General features: G+C 32.5%; 1 protein-coding gene across 1 annotated transcript; it reads right to left on the bottom strand.

The window, feature by feature from the left end:
- Positions 1–11,126: 11,126 nt before the first annotated feature.
- LOC100806199 (uncharacterized) lies at positions 11,127–12,190 on the bottom strand. The gene has a single exon (XM_003546537.5). It carries the CDS (start codon positions 11,996–11,998, stop codon positions 11,426–11,428), a length of 573 nt encoding a protein of 190 aa, XP_003546585.1. The 5' UTR covers positions 11,999–12,190; the 3' UTR covers positions 11,127–11,425.
- Between the last annotated feature and the right edge of the window lie 13,025 nt (positions 12,191–25,215).

The raw sequence follows: 25,215 nt of genomic DNA on the forward strand, positions 1-25,215 counted from the left end.
CTTGATAGAAGGTATATGGCACATAAAAATTTGAATGTATCCAATCTCTCCCTAGCAAAATTGAATATGATGGCTTCACATTCACCACAAAATTGCAACCGTACTTTTTTTTGGCCCTACTTTAATTTTGACTATTAGTACTCCCACAACCGTTGAAAGGTCTTTTGTGAATGTGGTCATCTGCATGTTTGTTCCAATCAAATCTTGCTTGGCCTTCCCTAGCTTCTTGATAGTGCAGAAAGGCATCACATTCGGGAAAGCTCCATTCTCAACAAAGTCTCGACTAAATGATCTTCCATTTATCAATTTATCACTGCCTTCACGTACAACAACTTCAAATGTCACATCTAATCTGTCAATGGCTTGTATAGCTTTGCAATTCCTTTTTTAGTGTCAAGATCTTCTGCCAAGCTTGCACATTCTTCTTTGTCATCTAAAATGACACCTTCTAAGGTATTCATCAACCAATCTTGACTAGCAAAATCCACGAGGAAGACACCAACAACCATAATCGGAATAAGGCATTATCTGATAGCAATCCATCCAGTTCAAAGTCCTTCAACTCTAAAAGTGGGCTAATCACACCATCATACAATTCTGGCTCTATCTTCTCATTTAAATTTTTAGTAAAAAAGTCTGTCCGAGGTGATGATGCTACATTTGTTCTATTTATCTTACGACTTTCCTCTAACATCTAAAACATCCCTCTCAACTTTTGCACCACTCTCTTTCTTTGTTAATGTCGCTTTTGGCTTCTAGTTAGAGGCCTAGCCTTTGTCAGCTGACCTCTTTCTTTTTTAATTCAAGAACCACTACTCTCTTTCCATTGTCACTTTGGAGTAACTTATATATATATATATATATATATATATATATATATGAATACTTTATTATCTATTCTCATTCTGTTAAAAAATTTGTTGAAAAATCTATTTATTTTATTGCTAGTACTCATTAAGCTATCAATTTTCAATCTATAACGAGTTTTGGCCGCAACTTAATATGACTTTTTTTTTCAGGTTGATTATGAATTTTCTGTTTAGGATTGTAATTTTCCCCCCATCTCTATTGGTAGCTCATATTGCACCATCCCATGACCTTTTCAAGTTGATCTTTTTTTATACATAAACCTTTTCAAGTTAGATATAGATGTGTGACTGTTTGTGTCATTTTGGGGTGATTTTTCCTCTTATGAATGTGTTTTTATAAATTGTTCTCCTATGTCTTTTTTTTTTTAACAATTTCTAACTATTTTTATTTGATTGTTTCTAAAGAAATGGTAGATCAAGAAGTGCACATGAAGAAACAACTCACGGTCCTGACTATACTCCTTCATATTCTCCTCCTGGTATCACTCCTTCACCTTTTACTACGCATGCTCCTTCAACAACACCAAATGAATCCATAGCAGCACTTGAAGTAGAAGAAACAACCGATAATTTGGAGGGGACAGCAAAAATAGGAACAAGTAGGCTTAAAAGTGATATTTGGAAGCATTTTAAAAAGATCAAAGCTAATGGAGAAGACAAGGCCCAATGCAATTATTGTTTCAAACTATTGGGAGGAAAATCAAAGAATGGAACAAAGCACCTATGGGGGCATAAAAATATTTGTATTCAGTACAAGATTGCCATGAGAGGGAATAAATAACAAACATATCTCATGCCTAAGGTGGTCCAAGGAAAGCAAGAGTTGGGTACAAGAACTTATGATGTGGATAATGCAAGGAAAGAGCTTGCAAAGGCAATTGTTATGCATGAGTATCCACTTTCATTGTGGATCATACTGGTTTTAGGAGATATTCAGCAGCTTTAAAACCCGTCTTTCAAGTTCCTTTTAGAAACACAATCAAAAGAGAAATCTTCATGATTTATCAAGAAGAGAGATCAATAGCTTTGAAGTTATTAGATAGTCTTCAAGGAAGAGTTGTCATCACATCAAACATGTGGACTGCGAGCAATCAAAAAAGGGGTATGTGTTTCTCACTGCTCATCATATAGATAACTCTTAGACCTTCAAAAGTCAAATTTTGAGGTATGCTAAAATTATTGAACTATTAATATATTATTTTCACTTTTTTGTATAATTAAATGATTGTCACTACTTATTATTCAGATAGCTCTTGTATTATTAAATGATTGAATCTTATTATTTTAGGTTCATTTATGTTCCCGCTCCTCACTCAAGTGAAAAACTTTGTAATGTGTTAATCGAGTGTTTGATGGATTGGAACATTTATACAAAGTTGTCCACTATGACTCTGAATAATTGTAACGAAATGACAAAATGATTGACAAAATTAAAGATAAGTTGCACTTAGGAAGTTTACTAAAGGATGGGACTTTACTTCACATGCGTTGTTGTGCACACATATTAAACTTGACTGTAAAAGATAGGTTGGAAGTTGTGAAAGATGGGATAGAAAAGATTAGGGATAGTGTAGCATTTTGGACAACCACACCAAAAAGGAAGGAAAACTTTGAGGAGACAACACAACAATTGAGGATCCCGTGCACTAAGAGTTTAGTTTTAGTTTGTCTAACTAGGTGGAACTCAACTTATAAAATGCTTGAAATTCCTATATCATATGAAGTTGTATTTACTCGGTTGAAGCAGTGGGAGTCCCAATATACTTCTTTGCCAAGTTCTTTACAGTGACAATTTGCCAAGGATGTGTGTGGGAGGTTGAAAGTGTTTAATGTTGTAATTGAAATATTTTGTGCCACTAAACAACCAACAACTAACATATACTTTTCAAAGATTTGTGAGATCAAGTTGGCAATCAGTCAATGGGTTACTTCTACTAATAAACTAATTAATAAAATGGCAGAAAAGATGTTGACCAAATTTGATAAATATTGGGATGTGATTCATGATATAATGGGAGTTGTTACTGCTTTGGATCCTAGGTATAAAATGGAGTTGCTTCAATATTATTATGATAAATTGTATGAACATGACTTTTTTTATCAAATTAGGAAGATTAGACAGTTGTGTTATGACTTGGTTTCTGATTATCAAGTGAAGATGAATAATGAATCTTTTGGTAGCTCTCCAATACCTGGAGGTGGTAATGTTGGAGGTGATGAATTATGTGAGTTTGATAAGTATATTTCAAGGGAAAAAAAGGCAAGAAGTTCTCATGTTAAAATAGAGTTGGATCATTATTTAGAAGACGATGTTTTGCCAAGAAGTATTGACTTTGATATTTTGTGTTGGTGGAGGTTGAAAGGTCTCAAGTATCCAAAAATTCAAGCTATTGCAAGGAATATATTAGATATTCTTGTATCAACTATAGCTTCTGAATCTGCTTTTAGTACCGGTGGACAAATTTTAAGTCCTCATCGTAGTTGACTTCACGGGACTACTTTAGAGACATTGATGTGTATGAGAAGTTGGTTATTGAGTGTTGAAATTGATGGTAATGTCTTGAATACTTGATTTAATTATCCTATTAAAAGACTATTTATTTCTAATTTAATAACTAATTATTTACATTATGTTATATTTGATACAGGTTCTTTGAAATCTAAAATTATTGAACAAAGTAGTACTTTGGTGAATGAGATGGCTTCAGATGATGAAGGTTTATGCTATATAACAAGGTAAATTTTTAAATGATCAATTTCTTCTTTATCCTAAAATTTTGGTTTATAGTCTATGCAGGTGATACATCAACTTATGCAAGTGGTATGATGGGAAGTGGCCTTATTACCCACTTGGAGGAATAAAGACTACATCCAATGTTTGAAGAATTAGGAGTAGTTAGCTTTATTTTGAATGAAGACTACATCTATTTGATGACTTTTGTGATTTGCTGATTTTATGTTATTGTTGTTGCTACTATTGAATTTTATGCTATTGTTGTTATCTATTTTAAGACTTTGAGATTGGCTGATTTTATGCCATTATTGTTATCTATTTTATGCTACTGTTGGATTGGATTTTATGTTATCATGTATGGTCTAAAAATATGTTGTGGTTGTTGTTCAAAATTGTGTTTTTCATTCTATGAAAAATTGTATTTTTTATAGGATTTTATAAGCATGTCGGGGATGGGGCGGGGATGGGGTAAATCTACGGCCCCGTCAGGTTTTGGGGCAGGGGAAGGAGGGGGGGAAATGGGGAATTAGTAAGCAAAAATCGGCCCTGACCCACCCTGTTGCCATGCCTAACTGTCCTTTCACCAAGTGACATCACTTGCTTATGTCATGCTCTTTCTAGTTAGTGTCTCACGTCCTAATGAATTCTTGTTTTCTTAGTGATGGTGGACTAAACATTGGAACACAAACCTCATGGACAACTGATGTTCTTCCTTCATTTTACCCGTTAGTTCTTTTTTGGGTCTGCATTGTTGGTGAGGGCTGCTCCCCAACATTGTTTTTGAACTTAGAAGGCAACCCAGATGTTGACACCATGCTAATATTAGCTAATGGAAAAGGGTTGACACCCACCTACATCTTATTCCCCTTTTCAGCTAACCTTAGTCGTCCTTCCTTAAAAGCCTTCTGAATGGTTGTAAGCATCTTATGCCACTTACAATATCTTATATTCCTCAACTCTTCTAAAGGAGGAATTTTCTAACCCTCAGGCAGCTGAATTTGTTGATCTTTAACTAAGTAGTCAAAGATTTGTTTTGCCCTAAATATATATAAAAAAAAGGTAAGGTTCATTTCCCCTTGAAGGTTCGTAAGGCAGAAAAAGAATAAGGCTTCCCTTTGACCAACTGTCGCTATCTAATAAGCAAATAAGTCCAACTCTATGAGGTTTTCTATGATCTTTCTCATTCATGAAATGCTAATTCCTAGCAGCCTTAATGACTAACTATGCCAGATCCACATAGTCTTGTATAAGCAGTCGTTCTTGTAATTGTGCAATCATATTCCAGACTACGATGCTTGCATATTCTGATTCCAGGAACTGCACATAGCATTTACTCCTTATTCTCCTTAATCGTTCTAGGAAATTAATGACTGGCTCCTTAGTTGATTGTTTGCTATTCATCAAATAGGATACTGAAATATCTGGTTGAGGAGTGTAAAACTTGTCATGAAAACATTGTTCCAAGTCAGCCCAACTGTTAATCAAATTTAGTGGAAAACTTGAATTCCAAGTGAATGTTGTGCTAGTAAGTAGCAAGGGCCGATAGTAATCATTCTGACTACCTTCCCCACATTGAGTCATGAAATGACTATCACGCTCCACAATGGATTTATTTATAATTTTATCTAATCTATTAGGAACCTAGTTTAATTTTAGTGTCACAGACTTTTTGTTTTTTTGTCATGCTAGAAAACTTTGAACAAATTTTATTTTAATTAGAAAACATAACATCTAAAAAAAGAAACTTTCCCATCTTCTCTTGAGAAGGTTGAAAAATCTAGGATCTTCTATCCTCTTGGAAAACGAGCTATCTTGTCAATCCATTGTGGATAGGGTTTCTTGTACTCTGGCCTATCGAATGGCTTCAACTATACCCCAAAATGTTTGTGAATTGCATCCGCTATCATATCGGGGTCTATGGTTTGAGGTGCAGTCATTCTCACCCCAGTCCAAGTGGGTATAGGGTTCTTTATCATAGTGGAATGTTGCTTACCATTCGTTTGAGGTATCATAATGGTCTAGGGCAGCTCATAGAATGACATCTTAGTTGTTTGCCCCCCTATCATATGTTGGTGATACCCAGACATTGATGACTCGGATCCCCTATGTCTGGCCTCCTCCTATATACCCTTGTGATGGATAGTACACTGGTATGGAAGCCATTGAGAGTAATGGAGGAAGTCTAATAACACCTGAGACATTAGGTGGGCACCTAACCATTTGTACAGTACCAAATTGAATTGGAGTAGGTTTGAATGGTTCAACACCTATCACAGGTCTAGTGACCAAATGCTGACAAGGTTGTATTCTGGGTGTAGAATTAGTCATTTCCTTCAATTGACTGTGATGAGATTCCTCCTCTTGAGCCTTCTAGATTGCATTCAGGACCATAGGTTTTACAATATCACCCAACTGCTTAGGGAGTTATTGCATGATATCATGGACCCTCCATCTCCATTTTGTTGGACCGGCGGCCTCAATAAGTTAAGAGAGATAGGCTCAAAATGTAGAAGAAACAGAAATCAATTTAATAATGTTCTTTAAACATGCAAGACACAATTGATTGTAACAAAATAAATAAGATAAGGGAAGAGAGAATGCAAACACAGTTTTATACTGGTTCGGCAAATTCTGTGCCTACGTCTAGTACTCAAGCAACCCACTTGAGATTTTCCACTCCCTTTGTAAAAATCCGTTTACAAAGTCTGAACCACACAAGGACAACCCTTCCCTTGTGTTCATCATTCCTTACAACTTAAGAGACCCTCGGTCCCTTAAACAATCTCTTTGAATGAGAAGAAAGAAAGAAGAATTCTCTCTTGAAGAGAAGGATATTACAATTGATGTCCATGGAAGAACTCTTAATGGATTTGCAGGTGTTTGTCCAAGAGTTTCTTTTGAGAGAGCATTTGACAATGAAGTTCTCTTGGAATCTCTCTCATTTTCTTTTGAGAGGATAAGACATTTTGGACCATCAAAACTCTCTCATCAAATTCGTGCCCAAGTCACCTATTTATAGGCCTTTGATGGCCATTCATAAATTGAATGAAAAGATGTGATTGTTGGTAGATTTTCTAAAAACTCTCCACTGGTAATCGATTATAATGTTTGTTTAATCGATTGCATAGTTATAATTTGAAGGGTCATGACTTTTGAATTTGAATTTCAGGAGTTTCGTTGCTGGTAATCGATTACAAACATATGGTAATCGATTATATGTTGAAAATTCAAATTCAAAACCCTTTTCAACAGCTATTTCTCAACCCTGTCTTCTGGTAATCGATTACTAGAGCCTTGCATGTCTTGAAAGCACTTTGTTTTAAGGAAAGGCTTGATCTTGAGTTAATCTTGAAGCAAGGCTTTGTTTGTTGAAGCAATCTTGTATTAATCTTGCTGCCATGTTTATCCTTTGAAGCAACTTTGTTTGATTCTTATTTTGGCATCATCAAAATTCATGTATTCATACATTTACATTCTCCCCCTTTTTTATGATGTTAATCAAGTGATTTCTTTTCGACATCATCAAGATATGCATGATTCACACATTTGCTGACACACGACAAATGGGATAGGTGCTACCATTTCTAGCATTGGTTCCATAGTACTCAAAGCCTCTCCTTCATTATTTACGCAACCCTCTAAGATACAATTTGGATGGTTGCTAGTGGCTACTGCGGATACCACAGGGGTATAAGCGGTTGCATATATGGGAGTTGTCATTGTAGCCACAATGTCTGGTTGAATAATAGTATGATGGCTTTAGGATTTCTTAGCGGGTTGTTCCATTTTTTGTTTCCCTGATCGTAGTTGCATATGCCAAGGATGGTCTACTAAAAGAGTTGGAAACCTCAGTGGTGTGACTAGGGTCCCACTGGGTGTGCCAATTTTATGTTGGTGCAAAATTTCCTTAGTCGCGATGATGACTAAGTACCAAGTGATGATTCCCTTTTAAGAAATTGACCCCAGGAAGGGACTCTATTCCTTGGTTGGATTTTTCGTCCACTCCAAATAGCTTCCCAACAATCGATGAACTAAAGTTTCTTATTAGTTGAACTACTCCTAGGAAATTTGGACTAAAGGGAAGTAATAAATGGCTGAAAGCAATAACAGAACTTAAATTAATTAAATGAAACAAAGCAAGTAACTGGAAGAAAAATAATTTGGTTTTGTGTATTTGAGATTGTCTTATTTGCTACAATGTGATAGGCCCTATCAATAATGATTTACTAATAGTCTAATTCTCCAGAGCAGTTTTTTCCCACTAGTTTTACCTATTTACCCCAACTTAGCCACGTTAGTCACCCCAATCAGCTAACCTATACTAGTTGTATCCAATCGGCTACTTTTGTTTCAATGGCTAAATTTTTAGGGGTTAACAAGAATTCTAAAATAACATTAAAATTTATTACATAGGGATTAAAATATAATCAAGTATGGGGAATTAGGGATCAACTTTAATTCATTATAACTTGGATAAACAAAATAGGATTGATTCATAAAGGAGTTTTCTTCATAGTTTTTTTCAGTGGATAAAAAAAATAAACCCATATCTTTTATTAGAAATATTTAGATCCCATTCTATTAGAAGTCTACAAACCAATGCAGTTGAGGAAAATATTTTATCAAACACATAGCATGAAAAGGACTCACAATCATATAAAATGATTGTTATACCTGCAAACTTCAATGAAGCAAGCTAAGGTGCCAATAAGATTGCAAAAGACAACACATTATGAAAATGCTATTAGAAAAATGGAAGAGGTTAAATAAAAGGTTGATATACTATGCATCATGGTGAGGCTTGGCCCAAGTGGGGATTAGATTGGATGGGACATAGGGCACAAGCATAGGAAAATCCACATACCGCAATAGGGAATAACAAAAACAAACAAAGATTGAGTTCAGTTAAAGGGTACAATACATTGGTATCAATATTTGTAGTGAATGAAGACTCTGAAGCTACAAAATTCCCTTCATGTGCAGTTGAACAAAATCAACCCCTAACATTCCTTCCTTTCGAACAATCAAAAGGATTGCTACTATTAAAAGAATTATTATTGTTAACTATTGTGTACATCTCATATATAACCTAAAAAAATACATGAATCAATCTTTTGCCCCTTATTGAGTCACATTCTTCATTTGTAATAAAGCTCATCACTTGATAAAGAAATGGTATGATTGTTTTGATACAACAAAATTGTATGATCGGAAAAAAATGAACCTCATCACTTAATAAATAAACCCATTAGGGTCATTGGGGTTTAAATAAACCCAATAATCCTTTAAAATTCATTCATACTCTCGTATGAATGTGTCTGTTCAATTCTCACTTTGAAATGACATTCAAGAATTTGAGTACGTGTGTTTCTTGAATTCCACGATATCACAAATTTGGGAACAAAAACCAAGCATCATATATGACCAAAGGAAATACAAAAATATTTATTTATTTATTTATTTTATTCAAAGATAGAGGCATATTAATTTTAAATTTACCCTTCATTTGAGCGAGAAAACATGTTGCAGAGGAAATAACATGTAAGCAATAAAGAGATGATTGAAAACATGACTCCCTAAGCTGTGGAACTTCCAAGAACTCAAGATGAAGATCCAACAAAATTTTGCCATTGGGTTTAGATGAAGACAAAGCAAACAAGAAAAACACTCTCAACAAGTTAAGCCAAAGCAAAAAAAAGTAAAAGAAAGTAGTGAAGTCAAGGTTCAAGACCATGTTGAAGAGCAAGAGTTTGTGTCCTAAGTATGTATTGTAAACTCTCCAAGTATCACTAGGACTAGCAAGAGTCTATGTCCTAGGTATATCCTAGGTATTTAGGGCTTTAATAATCAATCTATGTCACTAAGAAACTCACTAAACAAAGCCTCACATACTAGATTGGACTAGGAACCTTGAAAACTCGAATTTGGGCCTAGTAGGCTTGGGAACTTGAGTCTAACATGAGGGACTCAAATCCTAGCAACCTAGACTTGAGCACCTCAAGGCATACTAGAGTGGCTAGATTTGAGTCTGACATGACTCATAGCCCAAAAAAATTTTCAAAGGCAATTTATCCATAACTAGATGGATCAATATGACTTTGAAATTGAGAAGTTTTAGTGGTAAAATCTATTTGTTTCTAAGAAAATATGAGCTTGATTTATTTAGGATGAAAATCTTATCTTTGAGATAAATATAAAAAAGGATGTTTCCCAAAACAAATAACTTTTCAAATAAGAGATAAATCTAAAGTGAATCTAAGAGATTTAAAATATATCAGAGATGCATATAATCAAAATCTTATTATTTTAATAAAGTCCAACTCCACACCTCACACACTATGTTAATCTTTTTTCATAGACTTTTTGTTGTTCAACCACTGTAATTAGGATCCTTTGCTCCCCAGTAAAACCCCGAGATATCCTTATAAGCTTTAAGACCTTTGGGCCAGCTATGAAACTTATCCTCAATTTGAGACTTATAGTCACACTTATAGCTCTTTGTCCCTACCTAAAAATATAATTTTCTGAGGAATTAAACCCATATACTTTTCCAAAAACTCAATGTGTTATCAACTAAGATACAATTATTAAGAAATCTTTTTTCATAGACTAAAAACATGTATTTATGTTAAAACATAAAAATAAAGATATACTAATTTTATAAAGAACATTAAAACATGTTAAATTTTATAAGAACTATAAATTAAATTGAGATATTTTTCTGATAGAAAATTTTGAGATATTTTAAGAGAATAGTTATCTTAAAATTAATATATTATCTCTAGAGGTTGATTCATTGTCCCATATTGTTTTGTCTCCCTTGATATTATCAGATTTAAATCCAAATTAATCAACTTGTCAAAATTTTATGAGGAACTCAGATCAAGATAGACTCAACAATCATGTCGTGTGAGATGGAAGGCACATAGTTATACGTGTCCAAAACAAATTTCATGCTACTATGCCACCAAGTACCAAGAACAACAATCCCCTGCAAAAAAAAAATAAAGATTAATAGCAAAATAAAAGTAAAATAATTGTTTATTTATTTAAAAAAACGTTTACCGAAAAGTAAATAAAAACTTTATCACATATGCACATATATGAAAGCAATGACGACAAATAATCAGATAACAGTTACATTCTTATGGAAAATAGATTATTTTTTAAAAGAAAAAAAAACAGCAGCAGCTTTTTCACCTATGAATAAAATCACCTGTAAGGAGGGACTAATACAGAGGAAAATTGAAAGAAAAAAGAGAGAGAATACACTAGACTAGTACACAAAACGGAACGGTGACTGAACATGCGCCAGAGAGAAAAGAAACAGAGAAAAATAAACATACAGAAAACAGTGAAAAGTGGGAAAGATGGCACTGAGATATTGAACAACGTAACGAACACGAAAATGCTTGGACGCATGAAATTCGGATTTTCGACTGAAACTATACTTTGAATTTAGAGTGAGCACTAGTTAAACAAAATTTAATAATTGTTTAACTACTTTGATTTTGGAGTAATGATTTTAAGCAAATCTGTTTAGATAAAATTACGAGCAGAAGTTGCAAACATCGCCATCAATGGTAGCCACTGACTAATATTTCACTTGCCTTCTATTTTATATTTTTAAATTCTAAATTATGTACACACAAAGAACGATGCATATCCATAATCTTCGATCGGATATCGGATCTAGAAGTAACAGAAAAAGCTAATCCGTTCAAAATCTCAAACCGTTTCTACCGAATCGCCGCCGTCTACTGCGGTTTCTTCTCGGCGCGATTAAGCTTCCGGTGATTCACAGAATTATTCACAAGTTTTCTTAATCTTTTGCTGTGAACATGATAGAGAGTCTGCTCGGCCGCGGCCGAAAATCGCCGCGGCGGCGCTGTTGGTGCGACGACGGCCGGATCAGCGCCGCCAAGGCTCGCTTCACCAATTCGCCTTCGACGCCGCGGATTCTCACGAGCGAGTTCGTCATCGCCGACCGCCGCGCGTTCAGCCGGTTAGGCGACGCCGCCGCCACTGCCGAGCGCGAGCCGAAGCTCTTGTGAAGGCTGCACCGGAACGAACCGGGATGCGACGTCGGCGAGCACATGCAGGTCCGCTTCTGGTGGTGGCTATGCCTGCCGGCACCCGCGACGGAGATGGAAGAGTTCGGGGTAATTGAACCGAACCGGACGGAGGGAACCGAACCGGAAGAAGAACCGTATAGATTGTCACGTGTGGGAGAGCTGGAACGGTTCTGGAAGAAAGCGGTGGAGCGTGCGGAGAAGGTTGAAGTTGAGGACGCGAAGGCGGTGGTCGCCGGCGATGGCCGGGAATTGCGAAACCTTCCCGCCGGCGAGAGTGTTCGGAGGACTGGCCCGCTTGATCTTCTAGAAGCAGCCGCCATTTTAGAGAGAGAAAGTGAATTAAGAAAGAGAGAGAGAGTGGTTTCTCGAAAAAGAAGGGATCGACCCTCTGGTTTGGCAAACCTTGCTTAACTCTAACAATGTATATATAGGAATTTCGAGCGGAGGGTAGAGTTGGAAGATGATGATGTTCTCGGTATTTTTGTGATTAGGGTTTAACTTTCTTGTATTTTCTTTCCTGGCCCCTACCTACTCTCACCTGTTCTTTAATTGTAAGATATTTTAGCATTGGGCATAAAGAATAAGAAAATTGTTTAAACATTTAACTTAATTTAACCTAAACATTTCTAACATTTTTTGTTACCTTAATCGCAAATTCGCAACCATAAGGTAAGAAACTATTATCTTACACAAATTATCTAAATCTTCTACCACTAAACTAATTTTAATGGTTATTTAGACTAACTTTTCTCTTAATATATTATTTTTATGGTAGATTTATCACTTTTACAAGAGAATAATATCTTTGAATAATAACTCCAATTTTTTTATCAATAAAAGTTTAGGACAGAAAGAAAGTATTACAGTTTAAGATAACAATTTTTTTATTCTGATTATTGGTAGGCCAATAAAGATTCAATGACTCAAGACTAATTCAACTTAATTTGTAATATACACTTCCATTCACTACTTCTCAACATTTCGAACAACCAAGATCTATTTGTAAAATAGAAGTTGGTCTATTAATATTCTGATGGACTAGTGCAAAAGAGTTACTTTATGTCTAAATTTGAAGTTATTTATATAGGTAATTGGACATAATTTGTTTTAAAAGATGTAAGTGATATTCAAAGTTAAAATAAAATATTATAATAATTGAAAGTAAAAATATTTAACAAAAGATAATACTAAATGAAATTATTCTCTTCAAAATAATTATAGTTCACTAGCCCTCAGTTATTTGATGAGGGACATTCTCGCCATATTTTCTGGAACGGCTTCCTAGCATAACATGGGCATCGCCTCTGCTTCAAAATATCAATATAGAAGAAGCAATTAATGGATCTAACTGATGTTTCATCACCCCCCAACTCTTTCTACTTTATCCCAATAAATGCAATAAACAAGCACACCTTTCAAGTACATATCTTAAATTGAATATCCAAATTCTATTTGAACTCTTACTCTAGTGTCATGATACTCGTACCTATTCGCTATCGTTGCTGGCTCATCTCAATCCACCCCCAAAACAATTTGTAATCATTAGAATTTCAATATGACATGCACCTATAAGTCTAACATCATTATTTTTCAATCAAGACAATTTCTAATTTTAAAGATGATTTATAAAAAGAATTATATATTAAAAAGACTATTTATAGAAAAAAAAATATATTTACTTCACTCTAAAATAATAAGTATAAGCAATCTCACATGTTGCAATGCTTTAGTAAAAGAAATTTATTGAAATTAAAATATAAAAGAAATCATTAACTACCAATATTCCTTTCCACTTCAATACTACCCAATTCCTAAGAATTAGTTACTTCGACAATCTCCTATCATCACACAATCCAAAACATAAATGTAAGAGATGTTTATGAAAATTAAGATGTATGAAAATTTAGTTATTATTATTTTTATTTCTAAACATCTTTTTTATTCAGATAAATCAATTAAACATTTTCTAGTTTTGAATTCTTTATTTAGATTTTTTAATTAATTTTCATCATATGTTAAATTCATTTTTGAATATTTATTTTAAGAAATTGAGATCACAACATTAAATTTTATCAAAAATAAACATTTTCCAATTTAAAAAATATTTGAATTTGATATTCAAATTATAAATAATTTTAATATGTTATATTTTATATCCATTGAAAATTAAATTCCTCTCTCAAAACTTTCCATCCAAACAATGAATCTGTATTTTTTTTTACTGTAAATCTATATTTTTATTTTAAAAGAAAAAGTGATTTTGATGGTAAGTGGATTTAAATCACAAGATTTAGATGTTATTTATAGTATTTTCAACGCTATTTTATACTGAAAACGTAGCTTGTGTTGTCATTATTAAATATATACAAATTTACTATAAAAAATAAATACCCAAAGTTATTTATAAAATAATATTTTTGTGATCTCTAATAAATATCTAAATTTTATATTTGTTTTTTAATAAAAAAATTATTTTTTACTCTTGGTGAAATAAAATTATTTTTAAACTTGATAATTCTTTTAACCTCTGATAAATTATTGAATTTTAATGACAAAATTATTTTTTATCAAAAACAAACACAAAATTTATTAATTTATCATGAATTTAAAAAATATGTGAAAATAAAAAACAATTTTAATTTTACTGATGCCAAAAAAATATTATTAGAAAACAAACATATTAGATATTTATTAGAAATAAAAACATATTTTAATCTAAATTATTTAAGTTTGGAAAGCGGAAGAGCGCAAGGATGATGGTAAAAAAGAACGCGCAAGGATGGGAATGCAAAGAGAGTGAAATATTAAAGTGGTAGTAATGAGTGGGAGAGACTACCAGAGAAGATTTATGGTTTAGTTAGTTAACCTGGATCGAAGGTTAAGCTTGCAGCAAAGTTGGTTCTGATCCAACAGGTTTCAGTTCCTCATTCACAAAACTGTGGGCATGCCCACTATATACTGAAAGTTGAACCATTTTATTTTTAAGAATAAAATTTTCAAATTGGTGTTTGGTAATTCAAGATTCAAGATGCATCATGCGTTAGAATTGTAAAGATAGACTTGAACTTACTCTTAAAGTGAATATTTGTTTTGACAGAAGTCTTAGAGTAAATATTTTTCATTGTAAAGATCTTGTTCGTATTAACTTTGAAAGTCCGGCGATATTAATTCTTAAAAATATTTATTTTATGGCAACGAATTCTTTTTTTTACAAAATGGCAATGAAATTCGGACCTAGCTCTCAAAAAAAAAAAAAAATTCGGGCCTAAACGTTACACAAGCCACCCACTGCTATTATTTAGATATTGAAATTGAAAGTAATAATAAAAGTAGATAAATTTAAAGTAGAATCCAATTACTAACTAGATTTTATACGCGCAAGATGCATGAATTTATTTATATTATATTTTGAATATTTATTTTAAATTTTCGTATCTAAATAAAATTAATTTTTAAAATATTTAGTAGTATATTATATATAATTATATTAAAATTATGGATATTATTTTAGAAGAAATTATTAATATTTAAAATAATAAAAAACATGAAAAATACATATAAAATAATATATTAAATTATGTTAAAAGTACCACTAAATATTATTATAAATCTTGTTATTTTAAGAGACAAAATAATATATATAATTTTATTCTTATAATAATATATGTTAAATAAAAAATCTTATAACAAATAAATTTTTGTCCGAAAGAAAACATAAAATTAATTTTGTATTGCATTTAATAAATCCATAAAAAAATTAATATTAAATAAAAAATATATTTTTATTATATATATACGAAAATACTACATAAATAAAATTAAAAATTACATTATATTTTCATAAGTTTGTTTCACTAATTTATTTTTATTACTTTGAATTATGTTTGATGAATAATAACAGTTAAAGATATATTTCATTATCTATTTATTTTAATATTAGTTAATTTATTGTTATTATTTTCGTAAATGGATCTTGTGATTTTTTATTGTTAAATGTTAATCCATATTTATCAAATATATTTTCATACAGTTTTTGTATTTTAATTATTTATTAAATTATATGTTTTGATATTATTATTCATCAACTAAATTAAAGATAACATTTGCAAAGTCATGTATAAATTAACACCAAAATTGAACTTCAACTTCATAAAATAATTTTAAAATAAATAATGTATTTTCAATATTATGATGCAAGATTAATTTAATATCAAAATTCAAACAAAATAATAAAAAATCATAATAAGGGACGAAAATTCTTATTAGTCAGGCTTAAATAAGAAATATCGATAAGTAAATCACTAAAGTCAAAATAGAAGGACCAAAATGATTAGTCTCTTGCTATGTTGATCGAGCTTATATTGAGAATGCTATTTATCAATTTAATGACTAAAAGTCATAAATTTATAAATATTAATAGCTGTAATTAGTATTGAATTTAAAAACAATTTTACTCATTGTTTTAAAAAGAACTTTGTTTTGATATCATTAACTATCAATTTAATATAATTAAATTTGTTATATAAGATTTGGTCAACAATTATATATTTATTTATATAATTAAATTCGTTATTAAGAATTATGTCATTTAAATTTGATTAGATAAGATCAACAATTAATATGAAATTCATGTACCCATCAACAACATATATCATTTTTAATGATTATTATTTATGAAATATATTTAATAGCTAGATTAAAAAAATTTCATTGATATATATATATATATATATATATATATATATATATATATATATATATATGATTTATTTATTAATTTATATCCTTAATTATTACATATTATGATATGTATTTAATTATAAAAATAATTTAGAAAATTTGCTTTAAATTATTATTGTTTGTAAAATATTTTTAAAAAAATAATTTTAAAACAGTATTAACATTTAATTATTATAATTGTAAAGTATGTCATTATTTAATATAAAAAGTATACAATTAATTTTTAATAAACAAATTTGTATATTAAATAGCATTAATGTTAACAATTTAATGCTTTATTCAATACAATTGTTACAAAAAAATGTTAAAAAAATTATTAATGAATATTATAAAATTGAAAATTCAATCAACAATCAAGGTTTGTCCAAGTGAAGTTTACTATAATGTCGAACAATTTAATGCTTTTTTAAATACAATCTCTCCTCGCCTCCCTCTTCCTTCACCGCTAATCCTTCCCTTTCCAACTATCAAACGATAATCCTTCCCTTTTCAACTATCAAGCCGACCTTACATCTCCTATTAAGATGTGAGTGTGTTAAACCACAATATACAATTACTTTATTATATTCATTAAATATTAAAAGTTTGAACCTCTCATATAATCATGTAAAAGAAAAGATAGACAATTCACTAATCGAAGGTAATTAATTGAATAATGATAATTGGATAAAAACAAAAGGCATGGTGAAATTTCAATTAAAACAATAATTAGTTTTAATTTCGTTATGATTATGACCGGGATTATGAAAAATTAATAAAGATATTTTACAATAATATTCATAAAATAGTATGATATACTAAAAGTCTAACACAAGTAGTTTAACACTTCAATTCTTAACCAATGTTTAAAATACGATTATGTGCTTGAAAATGGGTGATGACTAAAGTATCACTTTATCCTTAAATGGATCGATCCACTAGGAGGAGATTACTAATTAATTAGGTGTCAAATAGCAGACATAGCTACCCAATTATTAAAAAAAAAAAGGTGATAATGAATTCGTAATATATAAGTGTACATACCTAAGGGTAATGGTAATAGAGTAATTATTTTCTGTTGGACATTTTAGTGTAATTGATCTCTTTATTATGTTAAAATGAGAGTGCACGCTTGTTTTAATGTAATAACGAGATGTTCGGTTTAGGCAAATTTTGGAAATTACATGGAAGTGACTTTCAGGAAAAGACAGTTTTTAAAAAGATAAAACTTCCATCAACCGCCAAAACCACCTGTTGGCAGTTTTTTTTTTAAAAAAAAAAAAGATAAAACCTCTATCAACCGCCAAAAACCACCTGTTCTTTGATCATAAATAATCATTCTGGTTCAGAAAGCATAACGGGTGACAAAACATACAAGACCAAAACAAAACTCTTGAATTATAATATTCTGATTTTATCCGATTGAACAATTTTGGTTGAACCCCGAAATTTGATTCAATCTGAAAGTGTTATACACGACTTCAGATTTATCCAGTATTATCTCGATTTTCAAATTAACCAACAAAAGATTGAATCAAATCTTTCGAGATGACGAACGATAGTTTGAAGATGACAAGCAAGTTTGCGAAGTTGGACAAGTTTGAAGGGCAGGATTTCAGAAGATGGCAGAAGAAGATGCACTTTCTCTTGACAACATTGAAGGTGGTGTATGTGTTGAGTACACCGATGCCGGTGTTTATGGAAAACGAAACTCTGGATCAAACAAGGAAGCGTTAGAAGTGGGAGAACGACGATTACATTTGTCGTGGACACATTCTGAACGGTATGTCTGACTCTCTCTTTGATATTTATCAAAATGTTGAGTCTGCTAAGGAATTATGGGACTCTCTTGAATCCAAGTATATGGCAGAAGATGCCTCAAGTAACAAATTCTTAGTTAGTAATTTCTTTAATTACAAAATGATTGATTCAAGGCCTGTTATGGAACAATATAATGAACTGCTGCGGATTTTGGGTCAGTTTACTCAACATGATTTGAAAATGGATGAATCCATTGCAGTTTCATCTATAATTGATAAACTGTCTTCTTCTTGGAAAGACTTCAAGTATACCTTGAAACATAAGAAGGAAGAGTTGACTCTGGTTCAACTCGGTAGTCATTTCATGATTGAGGAGTCGCTGAGGGCTCAGGAAATTGACAAAGTCAATGATAAAAACGTAGCAGGTTCCTCTTCCGTTAATATGGTAGAGGAAAGTGGAACAGTTAAGCAAAATTACAATGCTAAAGGTAACAAACGAAAATTTCAAGGAAATAAGAACAAAGGTCCAAACAAACAGACAAAATTGTCATGTTGGAAGTGTGGGAAACCTGGTCATTTAAAGAGGGATTGCCGGGTGTTCAAAGGAAAGAACAAGGCTGGTCCAAGTGGGTCTAATGATCCTGAAAAGCAACAAGGTCAGATTGTAGTGAATAATTTTAATTCAAATACGAATTCAAATTATGTATCACTAATATCTGATGCATTCTATGTGCAGGATGATGACGTTGCTTGGTGGTTTGATTCGGGAGCAACAAGTCATGTGTGCAAAGATCATCGTTGGTTCAAGGAATTTAGACCAATCGATGATGGCTCTATTGTGAAGATGGGCAATGTTGCAACTGAGCCAATCCTAAGATTAGGTTGTGTGAATTTTGTTTTTACTTCCGGAAAAAGTTTGTATTTGGATAATGTCTTATTTGTACCTGGTATTCGTAAGAACTTATTGTCTGGTATGGTTTTAAATAATTGTGGTTTCAAGCAAGTACTTGAAAGTGACAAGTACATCTTGTCAAGACATGGTTCGTTTGTTGGATTTGGTTATCGTTGTAATGGAATGTTTAAATTAAACATTGATGTTCCTTTTGTTCATGAATCTGTTTGTATGGCCTCGTGTAGTTCTATAACTAATATGACAAAATCAGAAATTTGGCATGCTAGATTAGGACATGTTCATTACAAAAGATTAAAAGATATGTCAAAAACAAGTATGATTCCTCCTTTTGATATGAACATTGAAAAATGAAAAACTTGCATGTTGACCAAGATCACTAGGAAACCTTTTAAGGATGTTAAAAGTGAGACTAAAGTCTTAGACCTTATTCATAGTGATTTGTGTGATTTGCATGCTACTCCATCATTAGATCATAAAAAATATCTTGTTACTTTTATTGATGATGCATCAAGGTATTGTTATGTATATTTATTAAATACAAAAGATGAAGCTCTTGATAAATTTAAAATTTATAAGAAAGAGGTAGAACTTCATCAAAATGGGTTAATCAAAACTCTTCGTACGGATAGGGGAGGTGAGTATTATGATCCGGTTTATTTTCAATCTACTGGAATAATACATCAAACTACAGCTCCCTATACACCACAACAGAATGGTGTAGCCGAAAGGAAGAATAGAACCTTGAAAGAAATGGTGAATTCCATGTTATCCTATTCGGGTTTAAGTGAAGGATTTTGGGGTGAGGCTATGTTGACAGCCTGTTACTTGTTGAACCAAATTCCTAACAAAAGGAATAAGGTTACCCCATATGAACTTTGGCACAAAAAGACACCAAATTTGAGTTATCTCAAAATTTGGGGATGTAGGGCTGTAGTCAGGCTTACAGAACCTAAGAGGAAAACCATAGGTGAGGTATAGATTGCATATTTATTGGATATGCTGAACATTCTAAAGCATATAGATTCTATGTGCTAGAATCTAATGATTCTGTTGCTGTGAACTTGGTTATAGAGTCACGGGATGCTATCTTTGATGAACAAAGGTTTACATCTATACCTAGGCCAAAGGACATGAATTCCATGTCGAAAGTCTCATTTAATATTGAGGATATACCTTCAACTAGTACTGAAACTAGAAAGAGTACGAGAGTAAGAAAGGCTAAGTCATTTGGTGATGACTTTCAACTCTATTTAGTTGAAGTGTCAAGGAATGATATTGAATTTCAATATCAATATTGTCTTAATATTGAGGAAGACCCAAAGACTTTTAGTGAAGCAATGGCTTCAAGGGATGTTGTATTCTGGAAAGAAGCAATCCAAAGTGAGATGGATTCCATCATGCAAAATAATACCTGGAAATTGGTTGACTTACCTCCTGGATGTAAGCCATTAGGATGTAAGATGATCTTTAGGAGAAAGATGAAAGTGGATGGTACTGTTGACAAGTACAAAGCCAGATTGGTTATCCAAGGCTTTAGGCAAAAGTAGGGTATTGATTTTTTCGATACATATGCTCCTGTTGCTAGGATATCCACTATTAGACTATTGTTAGCACTTGCTACTATCCACAATCTAGTGATTCACCAAATGGATGTGAAAACTGCATTCTTAAATGGTGAATTGGATGAAGAGATATACATGAAACAACCTGAAGGGTTTGTTATGCCAGGAAATGAAAATAAGGTGTGTAAACTGATGAAATCTCTTTATGGCTTGAAACAAGTGCCTAAACAATGGCATCAAAAATTTGATGAGGTTGTGTTGTCTAGTGGTTTTGTTCTAAACCAAGCAGATAAATGTCTATACAGCAAGTTTGATACTCATGGCAAAGGAGCTATCATTTGTCTGTATGTAGACGACATGTTGATCTTTGGTACCGACCAAGATCAAGTTGATGAAACTAAGGCATTTTTGTCTTCTAAGTTTGATATGAAAGATATGGGGGAGGCGGATGTGATCTTAGGAATAAAGATCAAACGTGGAAACAATGACATTTCCATCTCTCAATCACATTATATTGAGAAGATATTGGAGAAATTTAATTTTAAAGATTGTTCTCCGGTAAGTACTCCCATTGATCCTAACCTGAAGCTATTACCTAATAAAGGTGTAGCAGTGTCTCAACTTGAATACTCAAGGGCGATAGGATCACTCATGTATGCAATGATTAGTACTAGGCCTAATATAGCTTATGTTGTTGCTAAACTTAGTAGGTTTACAAGTAATCCCAGTTCTCATCATTGGCAAGCTATGAATAGAGTATTCAAGTACTTAAAGGGAACCATTGACTATGGTTAGACATATACTGGATTTCCTTCGGTTATTGAAGGTTACTCTGATGCAAGTTGGATAACCAATATGGAAGATTATTCATCCACAAGTGGTTGGGTATTCCTCCTTGGAGGAGGTGCTATCTCTTGGGCATCCAAGAAACAGAGCTGCATTACAAATTCAACAATGGAATCTGAATTTGTAGCTTTAGCAGCAGCTGGTAAAGAAGCTGAGTGGCTAAGAAATCTGATCTATGAGATTCCATTGTGGCCCAAACCTATACCTCCCATGTCTATCAGGTGCGATAGTCAGGCTACTTTGGCTAAGGCATATAGTCAAGTGTATAATGGGAAGTCTAGACACTTAGGTGTTAGACATAACATGGTTCGGGAGTTAATCATGCATGGTGTGATATCAGTGGAGTTTGTGAGAACTCAGCATAATTTGGCCGATCATTTAACCAAAGGGTTAAGTAGAGATCTCGTGAAAAGGTCGGCTGTGGGATTAGGATTAAAGTCCATCTGAAATCTCTTATGTTAAGATACCCAATTCCCATCTAATATGATATTAGGTGCTGAATTCAATGTGGAAAGCTTAACATGTAGAGATTGGAACACATCATCGAAAGTATCCCAAAAGGTATGTGTTCGGTTCTGTAAGTTAAGGAGGTTGAAGTATAACTTCTCAATGGTTCTTTTGAAAAATTGCATTTGCAGGTGCAAGAAAGAAAAGGACTACCTATATAAGCATGAAGTTTAGCCGCTTCAAGAAGCTGGGACTTGGCTTTGATATGCTTATGAAGGATAGGGACACAGGCTAGTAAACTAGTGTTGAGCAAGAGTAATGTTATAAACTATTGTGCAGATTATCTTCATGTATTCATTATGAATAGAAAGGGTTCAATCCTTAGTGACACCCTGATATTCGAATATTTGAAACGTGTAATTTGCTAAGATGAAATTCAATCGTCACGATATTTCATCTATGCAGTAGTTTGTTGTATGTTATGACTTTGGTGATTTGATCGGTAATTACACTAAAATGGAGGAGGTTTGTTGGACATTTTAGTGTAATTGATCTCTTTATTATGTTAAAATAAGAGTGCATGTTTGTTTTAATGTAATAACGAGATGTTCGGTTTAGGAAAATTTTGGAAATTACATGGAAGTGACTTTCAGGAAAAGGCAGTTTTTAAAAAGATACAAGACCAAAACAAAACTCTTGAATTATAATCTTCTAATTTTATCCGATTGAACAATTTTGGTTGAACCCCGAAATTTGATTCAATCTGAAAGTGTTCTACACGACTTCAGATTTATCCAGTATTATCTCGATTTTCAAATTAACCAACATTTTCTCTGTTGCTTCCTTACTTTGAAGACTTTATTTCAATGTATTTGACTTCAAGGTAGTCTAAAGAGTAAAATATCTACAAAAGACACTCCAACACTTAAGTCAAGTCTTCACGTTAAATAATAAACGAGAATGAATAGTATCTTTAACTTGAAAATCTCATCTCTATTTATACATAATTTAATGGGTCATAGATTCAGGAGGCATTTTACATGATTACCATTATAGGTAATCCATCTTTGATTATTATTATGATGATTATTATGTAGGTAATATTGTAATGTTCTTAATAATTCATTATTATTAATGTAGGCTAGATGTTTTAAGACATTCGATCCTGACTTATTCGGCCATTTGGCTGGCCAAAATATCTGAGACCCTATAATGGTGTTTCGGCTCCTCACATCCATATGTTCGGTCATTTGGCTGACCAAAGAGTTGTAATCTTATTATGGTGTTCTGGCTCCTCGAACCCTTGTGCATTTTGTCTGAATTCGTTCAAGAGAGTGCTTTGTCCATTCAACTGCTAGCCGCATGATCAAATCTTTAGCTATAGTGCAGTCCTAGAGATCCAACATCGTGGTTAGGGGTGGGAATAGGCCAGATCAGACCAGACTTTCAAAGGTCTGAGTCTAGCCTACGATGAATCTTTGAGGCCTGAGCCTGGTCTATAGCCTATCAAAGACTTTTATTTTTGCTCGGCTTGACCTGATAGCCTTTTAAAAGTCTTCTTCACAATAAATATTTAATATTTTATGGAGTAGGAACGTAATAGGAAAGTTAAAAAGAAGGAAAGTAAATCAAAATAATGAGGAATATAAAAGGGCACATGACTCACATCTAAATTGTAATTAAAGTTCTTGATTATAGGAATAGAAGTTATGGAGCAGTAATGTGTAATCAAAGTCTAATAGTTTCAAAAAAAAATTAATTGTATCCAAAAAATAATGTAAGTATATATATATATATATATATATATATATATATATATATATATAGGCCAACCTATCAGGCTTATAAGACTTTTTAATAAGCTTAAGCCTGATCTATTTAATTTAATATGCTTTTTAAAAAAACTTGAAACTTTATGTAGGCCAGATCGTAGGCCTCTGTAGGCCGGCCTGACCTATTCCCACCCCTAATCGTGGTTAGGTCCTTGGTATATAGGTATTTAACCATTTGATTAGCCGGATGATCGAGACCTTTTATAATAATGTAATCTTGAAATAACAGCAATGCTTGGGTACTCGACTATTTTGCATGCTAAATACCCTTCCGGTATAATAAGTAATGTTTTATTTTATGGTATTAATTATTTAAAAGTGATTAACAATACTATTATATAAGTTGATTTTATTCAAATTGTTATATATTTTAATAAAAGGAGTATTACATTTTACATAGAGGAGATTTAACTTACATATTTAAATTTATAAAGCCGTAATTTTTTTTATATAAAAACTCATTTGACATCAACTTTGACATTGAAAGAAATTTACATTCAAATAAATATTTCTTAACTTAATTAAAAGTGACATCAAATTTTGTTTATTTAATAATTATATATATGTATATATATATATATATATATATATATATATATATATATATTAAAATAAATAGGTTAGAATATGTTTGTGATCTTTGCTATATATATCTAACTTTTTTTTTATCTCTGATAAAAAAAATTTCACTTTTGCTCCTAATATTTGAAAATTTTTATTTTTGATTCCTGTTGTTAGGATTATCCCATTAATGGATGACATGATCATTAACATTTTAAAAATATGAGTTGTGATGATTTCAAGATCGTCAATATTCATTTCAAAATTACATTTAATAGTGACTACAAACCGTCATAATCAATCAAAGTGCAAATAAAATAAAATAGACCTAACATTGTTTATTATAAACACAAAACCAGAACTAATATCCAATACAAACAGATCAAACATCACCACCACCACTATCATTGTTCGTCATCAAATTGTGCCATCAACATCCACACTCACCACACTCACCATCAACGACCACCACTGTCGTCGCACAACTATGCCACCGCATTCACTAGTACATATGGTTGCACACCAATCCCTCCACCTTCCTTCGACGTCAAGTGTCATATCCACCTCTAGATCTGATGTCGATGCAAGCCCTTCCAACATCACCTGTGCCCAACCCTGACTCTGCTTACACCACCTTAGTGCCACTATGTGCAACCCACCCATAACACTTTTGTGGATGACTCACCATTGTGACGTCGTTCAAATAAGAAGAAACTAAAAATCAACGAAGGCATTGAAAAACAAAGACATTATTACGGGTGAGAGTGACGAGATGAAAGAAAACCACCCATTACCACTGTGGTTGGGGGATCTAAACGTGGTGATGGGGGGACCTAGACGCGGTGACACGATTGCATACGGGAGACACGACTCTTCGCCAAAGCAGTGCAAACAAGG

This window comes from Glycine max, chromosome 15 (assembly GCF_000004515.6).
Source record: "Glycine max cultivar Williams 82 chromosome 15, Glycine_max_v4.0, whole genome shotgun sequence".
Classification (NCBI taxonomy): domain Eukaryota; kingdom Viridiplantae; phylum Streptophyta; class Magnoliopsida; order Fabales; family Fabaceae; genus Glycine; species Glycine max.

What these genes read in the sequence shown, in the direction of transcription:
- LOC100806199 (XM_003546537.5), bottom strand. Translation starts at nt 11,998, where the DNA reads ATGGCGGCTGCTTCTAGAAGATCAAGCGGGCCAGTCCTCCGAACACTC.